The sequence below is a fragment of the Benincasa hispida genome, chromosome 6, assembly GCF_027475165.1.
Source record: "Benincasa hispida cultivar pf3 chromosome 6, pf3_genome.v1.1, whole genome shotgun sequence".
NCBI classification, from domain to species: Eukaryota; Viridiplantae; Streptophyta; class Magnoliopsida; order Cucurbitales; family Cucurbitaceae; genus Benincasa; species Benincasa hispida.
The window spans coordinates 2,500,024-2,513,256 of NC_143483.1; the positions used below are offsets into that span (position 1 = coordinate 2,500,024).

The following is a 13,233-nucleotide window of genomic DNA, read 5'->3' on the forward strand; positions in this document are numbered from 1 at the left end:
TTATTTTCATTAAGGTCGTTATTTGTAAATTCTCTATCAAATAGGTCCCAAATGTCCTAACAACCATATCGCATGGAGGACTGAATGTGAATCAGGCTTGCTATAAAAGGGGAGATAACAAGGAATTTAGAGGATTGGAAACCATTTTTCTTCTTCTTTTGAGAATGAAAACTATTTTCTAGAAGAAAGGTTGGGTAAATATGCGTTTGAATACGTCACATGCCCAAATATGTGAAGGGAAATGAAATCTATATAGCGTAACTTAAAAGATAGCTAATCCTACTTTTGTTTGTAAAAAATAGTTGAATGTATTTTATACCAAGGAAGATTGTATTGGGTAGCAAAATGAGTTTAAGGATTTGTAGGCATGTCTTTTAGATTTGTGAGTTTACAAATGTGGTAAAATAGAGTTTCACAACCGTCATCTTTGATTAAATTGGCCTGACAGCAAAAGACTTCGAGGGCATTGTCGTAGGAGCTCAATTTCAGGTGTCGTTGTGGGTTTTTTTTTTGGGTTAGAGGATGTCGGGGACATGGTGATTTCCGATAGCCGGAGCTCGATCGCCACCTTCGATTAAATCGGCCTGGCAGCAAAACCATCTGAGGCTTCGAAGGCTTTGTCGTATGAGCTCGATTTTAGGCATTGTCATGGGTTTTTTGGGTCAGAGGACGACAGGGACATCACATGGTGATTTTTGGTGGTCGATGCTCGATTTTAGGTGGAGTGATGGCCGAGTTGTTTGAAGAGAGATGTTGGAAGAGAGGAAGGGGTTGGCTGCTTTTGAAGAAGAAAAAGCTCAAGTTTTTTTTTTTTTTTTTTTTTTTTTTTTTTTTTTTTAATCTAAGGGTGTCATTTTAATTCAAATATATCAAAAGGTATCAAGTATACCAAATATATCAAGTATATTAAGTGTATCGGGTATATCAATATATATATATATATTTACATTTCCTGTTTTTAATCGTGGGTTGGGCTTCTTTTTTTTCTTTTTTCTTTTTGTTATTTTTGCAAAACTAAAAGGTCTGAGCTATGGGCCTAGTATTAGTAACTTGTTTTGCCCATTTTGCAACTACCCTTGTACCAAACTATATGACAATATGTTGTTTTTATCTTGCACTAAATTATCTACTATTATGAAAAATCCAAAGTTATTATTATAGACTTGAACAATTTGTTAACATACAAGTGAATCATGTTCGAGTAATAATTTAAAGACTCTATAGTATATGAATAAAGCTGAGTGCTGGTAACACAATTGATAGACTAATTTATAATTAATGCAAATGATTTGATTTAAGTTGTTCATGTGGAGACACGTGGATGTAGGTCTCTTTTATGAGTGTTTTGTGCAAAAACAATTTAAACATGGGAATAATGTAAATATGTGAAAAATACTCCAATTCTGAATTATATTTGTTTTTACATGTACTTTGCAAAACACTAGATAAGATGCAAAGTAGCCAAATAAGTATAAACTCCAAACTTCATGGACTACAAAAATTATTTTATCCCATGTGTTTTAAACTTTGGTGGTGTTTGGCCCATTATTTTGGAATTAGAGGGGATTTGACATTTGAAGTCAAACCCATGTTTGAACATTTGGAATAAGATTCCTAGGATTAAAAACAAATTTATAGATTTGGAATATGTTTTTTTTTAATGAATGTCAAGGTCCGAGAAAAATTTCCCTTCATCCCTTACCTCTTATGAATAGTCATTGATGATCGTCGACGACAAACTCAATTGACTTCTTGATCAATCGTCGATGATCGATCGTTTTGACTATCACCGTTAGTGGTCGACCGTCTTAATCATTGACAACCGACCGTTGTGACAGTTAATGACCAATCATTGTGACTGTTGATGACCAACCGTAGTGACGGTCAACGACCAAACGTCATGACCCTTGGTGACCGATTGTCTTGACAATCGGAGATAGACCAATTGTCTAAATTGTTGGCGATTGTTGATCACACCATTGGCAGCGATCATCTCGATTGCCAACGATAGATTGTTTTGACCGCTAACAATCGACCATCATGATTATTAATGACTAACCATAGTTGATGATCAATATCCAAACATCATGATTGATGGATTTACTTTGTTTCTCCATCTTTTCCCTTCAATTTCACGTTTCATTCTCCCCTTTTCATTTTGCCACAAAAATAATAAAAAAAATAAGATTGATGGATTAAGAATACTATGAAATGCAAATATCAAATGTAGAATTCATTTCACGACCACAATAAAAAAGAGACAAGGGATTTAAAGCAAAACTATCATTGTTATAATATCTAAATTCCAAACTTTACTACTTTATTATCGAAAGATAAATTTGTTACTTAAAAAGTGATAAATTGAAATTTTAAAGACAAATTGAAGTTGTTTAAAAACATAATTTCAAAACTTTGTTACTTAAAACCATTTTTTATATAAAAATAAACAAATCATTATCATTCATATATTATTGTCATAGAAATGAATGAATCGAATGAATTAATTTAGAATGATGAAAGACAAACTAATTTAAATTTCATTTTAAAAATGATTAGATTAATAGCTCGTTTAGATGGATTTGAGAAAAAAGTATTTTTTAAAAAAACCATTTTTATTTAACTCTTTTAATCGAAACGGTTTAAAATACATTCAAAAGCTATTTTAAATGGTTTTTAAATATTTTTTTCTTTTTTAAAATGGCTTATTTTTTTAAATTAGACCCTTAAAAATATATGCCAAATGCACTGTAATTTTTCAATCAAAATCATCATTAAAATTATGTAAAATATACTAAAGATTACCTAGTTTATAAAATAACCACTAAATAATAGAAAAAAAAAATCAGATTATCCAAATTCATGGCTGTACCATAAATATAATATTTGTAATTTTCAATCTTCAAAGTCCCCTCAAATAAGTTCTCAAATATTTGATTCCTAATTTTTTTAGATGAACTTGGAAAGGTGGTTTTTTTATTCCTCTTTGAAGTTGAAGTTTGACATAGGGTTAAGTATATATATTATTTACAATAATATAAAATTTAGGTTTTGATAAAAACAGGAGACAAGAAGTTTCCAACCTTCTTCTTCAGGCACGCAAAACTCACAAAACTACCACTGCCGCCCGCCGTCTCCCTCCTAGCCTTGCTACGCCGCACGTCGTCTCCGCCTCACGCCGCCGTCGACCACCGGTTAGTCTCGCCAGTTTTCTCTCTCCAAATCCATCTTTCGCAGCTTTCTCTCTCCTTAAGATTACGTCCTTCGGCCACCGCACCGCAGCCACACTGCCGCCGCCGGATAAGAATACTCAAGTCTTTTTGGGTAAGATTCAGCGGGTAGGAGTGCTCTAAACTCCATTCGAACTCAAATAAGGTTCTTTAAAATTGTCCCTAACAATTGGAAGAGCTTCAAATAAATTTGAACACTTTTCTGCAGAGTTCCAAGTCCGTCTTGGTGAGTGTTAGGTAAGAAAGCTTTGTTCAGGTTTTCCGTACTGAGAACTCTTAATTGTATAATACGAGTAGTTTCGGACTCCTGGACTCGTTCCAGCGAAGACTCAAAACTCTTTTGGTAAGATTTAGGTGTTAAAGTATTGTTTGGACCCTTTTGAACTCTTAGTAAGTTCGTAAATTAACAATTTAAATGGCTAAGAGGTCAAGGGCCACCTACTGGGAATTAATTTCTGAGGAGTTTTTTTGACACCAAATGATGCAGGGGACTCGCGAATATTAAAAAAGAAAAAAGTAAGTTTTGTAAATTAATTCATGACTGCTTGAAACTCTCTTTTTGTAGTTAGGACCTGATTCGGAGTGTTCAGTTTAAGAGTTAAGGTTTTGAGTAAGGATTATCGCATCCACATTCTTTCAGTTCCGGTTTTGGGATTTCAAGTTGATTTATGCCTTGTTCCTGTTACTTTTTTTAATTGGCTACCATTGGGCTTGTTTTAGGAGTGCAATAGTTAAGTCGAATTCTACTTTATGGGTCTGTTTGATATATATGTTAATATGTTGGTTGTTATATCCATTTTATATATATTTCTCATATGAAATTCTGAAATAGTTGTGTTGTCATGATTGAGCATGCCTGGATGCATATGGATGTTCTTATTTATATAGTTGGACGCGCTTGGATGCTTGTTGTGACTGTATTTTGTATAGCATGCCTTTGCACTTTGGTGTTCACCTATCTCTATGAGTGCATAATGGCAGTTGTACTTTATGTCTATGAGAAAACATAGTTTTAGTACATCAAGTATTGCCATTGCTGCCTTCATCACCCTTTCATTCACGTAGGAAAAATAATCAAATCTAGAAAAATATGATAGAAAGAAATTATCGTGATATAAAGTTGATTTTAAACTATAGTTTCTTGAGAAAAAGTATTGAAAATCTAAGTTGTCTAATTTTTCAAACTATTGTTTTTGAACAATATTACAAATCTGACGTACCCAACCCAAAAAATCCCTCTAACCCTTGGGCTACATTTGTTTAAATGGGCTGAAATAGGTGGTCTCACATACGGACCAATCTTCCATATCAAACATGTCTCCTCTGAGTTGATTACTAATAAAATCATGTAAAACCCTATATTGGTTCCTTTTGTTCTTCACCTTCTTTCTCACTAGTCATTCCTGCACAGGGAAAGAAATAATGAAGTTGAAGATTGACAGCAAGAGCTTACAGAAGACACACAAACTACAGAAAAAGCATGGTACAAAGAAAAGCCACGTCGATGAAAGCCAGACGCAATCGGAAAAGCAGAACAATGTTGAACTACATTTAGAACAAGAAGCTCCAACCCTAGATGAGGCTCCATTACAACAACATTCAGATTCTGCTCCACCCTTCGGTTGTAATGAGGTCTGTTGCCTTTATCTTTTTAGTGGAAACTTATGGTTTCAATTTTTGTATGGGTTGGATTTTTGTGGGAAGTCATGTTGTTTGTATTTTTGGATTTTTTTGCTGCAAATTGCATTTAATACTATTTAGAGTTACTGTAGCAGGATCATGTCAATGCGGGTGACAACCATGGTAATTTTGAGAACGATCATGACCAAGAAAACGAGAATGACAACCCCATACCTGATCCAGTAGATGAAGAAAGTGATTCATCTGAGGATGAGGTGCGTGTAAATTCAATAGGCACATCAAATGATAAAATAATAACCTCTTATTTATTTTTACAATATAGCGTGATCAAAATATTGGTAAATACTGCCGATGTATAAAAAAATACGACTTTGACAACCATACGAGAGGACAAACTCTTCTTTACCCCCCATACCCCCAAGGACAGCATATTATTATTGAATCATCAACCGTGTACTTGTTTTCAAAGTTTTTCATCAATAAATTATAGAATTTCATATTTATTTTTCATATTTCAATTCTATCTTTTGTTTTGCTAATGCACATGTTTGATGTTTAATGATTAATATATGTACTTAAAATAGCGTTTTATAACTTAAATAAGCTTGTTATAAAATTTCACGAAAAAATCGCATCATTCTTATATGGTTTCTTTATATCCATGATTTTTTTTTGGAATATCCGTCTATACATTCGTAAATCTGAGTTATTGACATTGACAAGGATATTTTAATCCTTAAGCAGCATGAAGTTTCCTTCTTAAATTTTAATTGTTAGCAGGTAGCTCCTAGGAACACAATTGGAGATGTTCCCTTGGAATGGTATAGAGATGAAAAACATATTGGATATGACATATCTGGAAAGAAAATATTGAAGAAAGAAAGAGAAGACAGATTACAATCATTTTTAGCAAGTGCTGATGACTCAAAAAGTTGGTGAGTTTTTGGTTGTTGAGATCAATTCTTTTCTTCCTCCCACATTAATCAATTCTTTTCTTCCTCCCACATTACCTTGATATTTATCATTCATGAGAAAAAGTTCGTCCACTATAACTATCATTTTGTGCTTTTGTAATTTTAGAGTTGTCTTGAGCAGCCAAGGTACTCAATATCTAAATGTTCCTTTTGCTTAAGCATGTGACATCTCAAAATATTTTTTCTCCTTTAATGTGTATATAATGGCATGACCATAGGTGCACTAGCCAATTAAACACATCTTGACTAGTCTTAGCACAAATTGTTTCGATGACAATATTTGGCTTAGGGAAACTTGAAGGATATTGATATGCTAGGTAAGTGGCCACTTCTTCAAACTAGTATATACACTTCCTCTCTTAGTGAAGTATAGGATATGAGGTCTCTCCCTGTCTTTTATTATGATGATGTGGTATTTATGCCTCTTTGTCCCACTTGGTTCGGTAGCAGAAGCATTATTGGCTCGCAAAGAAGATTGTGCTACTTAGATGAGAATTAATGTGGTTGAGAAAGTGATTGAGAAAGCCATAAATTCTATTATTTTTTTTTTAAAACGGAAACAGGCCTCTTCATTGATATAATGAATTGAGACAATTGCTCAGAGTACAATAGAAAGATACAAAGGAGAAGTAAATATACGAGTCAACTAAGAAACCAACTCCGAATATGGCCAATAAAAACAGTCACCAAAACAAAAATAACAACACATACAAACAAAAACGACCAAGAATACAAGCCAAAAATAATCTGAATAGAATACTGCTTTCCAGTTCAAGTAGAGATCTTGCTGTGAGGCTCTTCAATCCATAGGCTTAACGGAAGAGGCACCCTGAAATCAAAATCCACCTAATGAGACTTCAACTGCATTAGATCAAATCAACTGTGGCCTAGATTTCTGAGAAGGACTTAACAAAGCTTTTGAGAACTTCAACCCTGAGAGCTTACTCTCAATCCAATAATAATCGTGGGCTTGAACTATGTGCTTCAAATGAATAGGACCCTTAGAGGGGGACAATGGATAGAGACATGATGCAGACTCGACAAAAATGCTAGACATCTTCGAATACAAACAAAGCAATGAGGACAGCCCCAAAGTATCAACTTGCACTGCAACTTCTTGGTCAGCTTCATTCCAAAAATCTATGTCTTCAATCAAACAGATTTTAAAAGAGTACGGTCCATCCAAAATTAATCCACAAACGTTAAGTATGGACTTTAAATGTGGTGGAATTTCAGGATGATGCAATGGAGAACAACATGAATTACCCTCCACTCTTGAATTCAAATTCTCTTCCTCGTGAAACAGAACATTCAAATCTCCTCCCAAGTTATCGAGTTGTGCTGGTGAATCCTGGTCATATTATCCTCAAAGGAAACTGTATCCTCGCTGCTCGCACTAAAAGAAGGTGAACAGGAAAAATCAGAACTCCTTCTTCTGGCGCGAAGTCAAGGGGGAGCAAGGGGTACCTCTTAGAAACCGAACCTCTAAGTTAGGATTAAAAATCAGAGTAATTAAATTTCTGAGTTGACGGTAAGAAAGAAACTGACTTCTTGGTGGGTGGTGGCAATTGAGCACACACACAGCAGGCTTCTAAAAAGTCTGTGTTAGTCTCTGATACAGTTGATTTACAGATGGATCGAAAGCCATAAATTCTATTTGTATTTTGATTTTGAATTTTTTATATCAATCATGACAAGCTGTATTACAAAATGTACAATTCACTCTGACACTCCCAATTGTGTTGGCATTCAGTTGTTTTATTAATCCCATTTGGGGTATTCTTGGTGATTTTTTTAGTCTATTAACTTATCATCCTTTAGGCGCAAGGTATATGATGAATATAATGATGAGGTAATAGAGTTATCGAAGGAAGAAGTCAGGCAACTGCGGAAACTGCTCAAAGGAAAGGCTCCGCATGCAGATTTTGATCCATATGAGGTTTGTTGTTGTTATTTTTTCTCCTTTTTAATCTATTTTTTAGCTTTTCTTTTAATATAATATTTCTTGCCATGATAGGCTTTTCCTAATTTATTATATATTTTTTTTGTCTTTTTCCAACTGCAGTCTTATGTTGATTGGTTTAAGTGGGACGATGCCAAGCACCCACTGTCAAATGCACCTGAACCAAAAAGGCGTTTTATCCGGTCAAAATGGGAAGCCAAGAAGGTAAAGGTTTCAAATTTTGTCCACAGATAGAAATTGCTTCATGTGTTCTACCACTTTAGGCATTAGCAAAATTTTCTACTGAATAAGAAATATTTTCCCATTGACCATAATCATATATTTGATTGTACCAATGTAGAATCATATTGTTGAAATATGTTAAATTAGCCCTAAGGGCATTTTTGTCTTTTTACTATATTTGCTAAATTAGGGTTTCACATTATTCTATTTATATCTAGGGTTGGGTCTATTGTAAACAAGAGATAACAATAATAAGTTCTTTTCTACCGTGGTTTTTCTTCCCTGAATTAGGGTTTTCCACGTAAACTCCTTGTGTTGTCTTCTTTCCCTATTTCAATACATATATCTTCCCTTGTATGTTCTTCCATATTTCTTGATTGAAGCTTGATTTCTCATAAAAGCATTTGCTTACCTGTGATCTAGTTCCATGTTTTGTGCTCTACATTTTCTGGTTTTGGTTTTGGCAAATTCTATAGGTTGTTCGATTAGTTCGGGCAATTCGAAATGGACATATTAAATTTGAGAAGCCCAAAGAAGAGCAACGTTTCTACAATTTGTGGGGAGATGATTCTAGCTCCACAGAGAAGACGACACATTTGTCTTACATTCCTGCACCAAAACCGAAGTTGCCAGGTAGTATTTTGCTGTCTTCTAGAGTTTTAGGTGTTTACCAATTTTATGTGGCATTTGATAGAATCCAAATTGAACTAGAATTATATTGCAATACAAAAGATGAACTTACAAGATAAACTAGGTAATTTGAGGAACATGGACTCCCCCTTTCTTGAGATCACTTAGATTCGCCCTAAGTCAATTGAATTGATGTCTAACTTTCTCTTTTCCGACCTTCTCTCTTTATAACCTAATACCATAGTGAACTCCCTAACTAATTACTAATATACTCTTGTAATGCTCTAATAACATTCCTATAATTTATTTGCTAAGTACCTTACTTTTTTGACAGGTCATGATGAATCATATAATCCTTCATTGGAATATATCCCTACTCAAGAAGAAATAAACTCATATCAGTTAATGTATGAAGAAGATCGACCAAAGTTTATTCCTAGGAGGTGATAAAGCTTTGTATATAGCCAATAGCTAACAGTATTATTCATTCTATTTTTATCATCTAGCTATCTCCTTTTTTGTTGTGTGTTCATCGGTTTATATTTATATTTTTTATGGTCAGGTTTACATCCATGAGAAGCGTACCTGCCTATGACAACGCTCTTAAGGATGCATTTGAACGTTGTTTGGATCTATACTTGTGCCCTCGTGTGAGGAAGAAACGTGTAAGCAAAATAGATCAAGATCATTTACTTCTTTTGAAAAAATTATACCCTACTATAGTTTTTATGGTCTCACTCCAGATTTGGGCTATATTCATGTTATTCTAGTACTCATAACTATTCAAGTACATTGATCTTTTTTTTTTTTCTTATTACATGTCTCAGATTAATATTGATCCTGAATCTTTGAAACCTAAGCTGCCAAACCGGAAAGATCTTAAACCTTATCCAACTACATGCTATCTTGAATATAGAGGTCATAAGGATGCTGTAATGTCCATTTCAACTGAAGCCAATGGCCAATGGATTGCTTCAGGTAAGAATAACAAATGTAGAGATTCAATAATTTTGTTCACGAGACTAGAATAATTGTTTTAATTTGGATCCTATTTTTTGCTATTGTGATTCAAGGTTCATTGGACGGAACTGTTCGGATATGGGAAGTTGAAACAGGTAGATGTCTCAAAGTATGGGAGCTTGGGGAAGCTGTAAAGTATGTAGCTTGGAATCCTAAGCCTGAGCTTCCAGTATTGGCTGCTGCTGTGTAAGACTAATGATATCATTTTCAGGATGTTTAAACTATGGTATCACATCCTATTTTTTGTTAATTTTATAATACACATTCTGCAGGGGTGTTGATGTATTGCTTTTAAACACTGGTTTTGGGGATGGGGAGGTTCAAGCAAAAATTAAGGAAGTTCTCCATGTCGACAAACTTCCCGTGACAGAAAATTCTGGTAGTGTGAAGTAGTGATTTATGTTAGTTCCTTGGTTAATTTGATTGTTGTCCTAATTTGTGATGATTCTGTGCATAGATAAGACACCAGTTGCGACCTGGCTTCAAGATGACAAGATCGGGGGGATTAGATTGAGGCATTTTAAGGTGCTTTTCTATTCACATTCTCTAATGTTATGATACTTACATTTTTCACTCTATCCAGAATCAAGTGGCTCTTTCTAAATGAGTAATGTAACTGGAGTTTCTTGTCTTTCAATGTGGGTTGCAGACTGTATCTGCAGTTGAATGGCATCGTAAAGGAGATTACCTTTCAACAGTTATGCCAGCTGATATCCTATTCAAGTTTGTTTTGAAGTTTTACTATCTTTATTTCACTTGAATTTACTTTTGAGTTACAGTGTCCATCCATCTAATCTATGGTAAAAAGCATTCTTGTTCTTAAATTTATTCTTTCCATTTGTAAATCATATTTTGTTGTCTGACCTGTAGTTTTGATGAATAACATCTGTTAGCTGACATTAGTCAACTTGATGCCATTTTGGTTCGTGCCTTTTATTTGACCTATATGTTTTTTTCAAGTTCACGATTCTAAGTTTGTAAGAAGATTAATTTCCACTGGTTACTTATGAGGCCTTGTGTTAGCATAAATAATGCTGTGCAAAGTTAGGTCTTGTGGCAACTCACGTGAAGGAGGTCAGTTTGGGCGTTTGGGAGTTCTAACTATCTTGATTCTCTTGTTGCTTTATGGTCTTTACACTTGTTCTATCTGGTTGTGCAGATGTTATTGGGATGTTTTCTACATTTTTAAATATATTTTTTTAATTCTGGTTGTGTACATGCTTTGCACAGATGTTATTGGGGATGTTTTCTCCTTTTCTTCCTTGCTTTCTACCGGATTGATTGTAGTTTCATTTTTCCTAATGGCACTGTTGTTTCCAATTGAAGATATGTTGAGTCCTTGTCGAGTAGGACCTTTTTTGTCTGATATTTTCTTGTATGTTGGGCGAAGTCGTAGCAATTATATATTTGTTTGTTTTAAGATAGCTCCAGTTTTTCTTGACTTGTCTTACGTGAATCAAGAGCAATTCTTATTCATCAGCTCTCTACAAAGCTAACACAAAAAATTCCATTCAAGTTGCGTGGGCTTCCTGTTTCATCAGTTTTTCATCCCACTCAATCTATCCTCTTTGTATCAACGAAGACGGAGGTCCGTGTTTATAATCTATTGAAGCAAAAGCTCATGAAAAAACTGAAAACTGGACTCCGTGAAGTTTCTTCTATTGCTGTGCATCCAGCTGGTACACCTTTAAGCCTCGTTGGTGACTTGATTACATTACTTTGTGCTGCTTCCATATAAAAACTTTGGTTCTTGGAAAAGTTTTTACAGTGAATTTTTTATGTAGGTGATAATGTTATCGTGGGGAGCAGAGAAGGAAAATTATGTTGGTTTGATATGGACCTTTCATCACAGCCTTACAAAATTCTCAGGTAATCTTCCCGCAGCCCTGCCCTCTCTTCTTTTCTGGATAGAATAAATAACTTGGGAAACGGCATGATGTTTAAATATTTGAATGTGAAATAATGTTCACATGGAGGGATTTTTGGGTAGGAGGAACCACCCCCTTTTTTCTTGCTACCTTTTAAAGTCAATTCTCTTAACGTTTGTTTTGGAATATTTGTGCAGCTGCCATCCAAAAGATATCACAAATGTTGCCTTCCATCGATCACGTCCATTGTTTGCATCTTGCTCTGATGATGGCACCGCATATGTTTTCCATGGGATGGTTTACTCGGATCTTACACAGAATCCCCTTATTACACCGTTGGAAATACTAAGAGGACACAAAAACGTTAATGGAAGAGGTGAGTTGATAAGTTGTTCTTGGATGCGAGGTTGCAACTTTTATGCTTGGTCGTCAAAATATAAATCAAGTAGAAAGAAAGTAGTGTTTTGAACAAGAATATGCAATATTATGATAGAAACCTAAAAAGCACTGACACTTTAGTTTGGCCTGTGTGTACGTATTCGATACGTGTTAGACACTTGGACACTTTGACACTTGTTGAATATGTGTTGGCCACTTGTTAGTGTAACAAATGTTAAACATGCATAGAACACTTGTTGAGTAGACTAAAAAGACACATATATGATAATAATAATAAACTTTGAATGTTAATGATAAAACTCATTTTTTATGTATATAAATGCATCAACTCATTTTCTTTGAATTTTCTTCTAGTATAAAACTGATATATATATATATTTTTAAAAGTGTATATTTTAATAATTGTGTCTTTGCTGTGTAGTATCCTAGATTTAAAAAAATGTCACGTCTCGTTGTCCATGTTGGGATGTGTCAATGTCTCATATCTGTAGCAGTGTTTCTATAGGTAAAAATTGATATTTCACTATCACATTGCTTGTTTTTCAAATGCAGGAGTAATGGACTGCAAATTTCACCCGATGCAGCCATGGTTATTTACTGCTGGTGCAGATTCAGTGATCAAATTGTACTGCCATTGATAAGATTTTACGAAATCAACCTTGGGACGTGTTCGGCACGTGTTGTGAGGCAGCTTGGCATATGGGAATGTTGTTTTGCTCGGATCGGATTAAGGTCAAAGAGTCACAATTTTGTCTGTTCTTCAATCTAGTCTTTTCACAATGCAAGGATTATACATGAATAGAAGCTAGTCCATTCTTTGGCGTCCATAGTTTAAAGAAACGAGATTTATGATTTTTCCAAATTATTTGTGCCCTCTCATGGAAAGCAAATTGTACCACGGAATTATCTAAAATTTTGTTGATGAGGCTACTAATGGAGTTATAGTATGGTAAAACGGTTTGAGACAGAGTATCACCTTTTGAAGATTAGGTATTAATTCTTCTACCGTGTAAATCTAGCTAGTTTTATCTAGGGACTCAAATGTGAAAATGTGGGAACTAAAACTAAACTAAAGGGAAAAAAATCAATCAATGAAAGTGAAATTGAATCAAAATGACATTCTAGGGTATCCATTTATTTAATGGATAGTTGAGTTCAACCATTTTAACCCTTAAACAGATCAATACCAATTACTTTGATCAAGTTTTCTTTCTCAAGTCCAATATTTTTTCACACTCAATTACTTTAATTAAAAAAAAAAAAAAATGAAGGTTTAACATATGAGATCT

At 34.4% G+C, this 13,233-nt stretch overlaps 1 protein-coding gene across 17 annotated transcripts; it reads left to right on the forward strand.

Annotated features, from left to right (window-relative positions):
• The first annotated feature begins 3,001 nt into the window (after positions 1-3,001).
• Positions 3,002-12,911, forward strand: LOC120079623 (Transducin/WD40 repeat-like superfamily protein). Of its 17 annotated transcripts, none has more exons than XM_039033882.2 (20): positions 3,042-3,335; positions 3,436-3,464; positions 3,715-3,743; positions 4,639-4,859; positions 5,000-5,122; positions 5,649-5,803; positions 7,664-7,781; positions 7,908-8,009; positions 8,504-8,660; positions 8,992-9,100; positions 9,220-9,322; positions 9,485-9,635; positions 9,731-9,863; positions 9,950-10,056; positions 10,135-10,202; positions 10,327-10,387; positions 11,129-11,356; positions 11,462-11,546; positions 11,743-11,921; positions 12,497-12,911. In XM_039033882.2, the coding sequence occupies exons 4-20, from the start codon at positions 4,650-4,652 to the stop codon at positions 12,580-12,582; spliced, it is 2,175 nt and encodes a 724-aa protein (XP_038889810.1). In that variant the 5' UTR covers positions 3,042-3,335; positions 3,436-3,464; positions 3,715-3,743; positions 4,639-4,649; the 3' UTR covers positions 12,583-12,911. The 17 variants fall into 17 exon arrangements, with proteins under 17 accessions (XP_038889808.1, XP_090170791.1, XP_090170784.1 ...); XM_039033884.2 differs by having other exon boundaries at positions 3,049-3,321; XM_090314663.1 differs by having other exon boundaries at positions 3,050-3,335; positions 5,003-5,122.
• Positions 12,912-13,233: the final 322 nt, after the last annotated feature.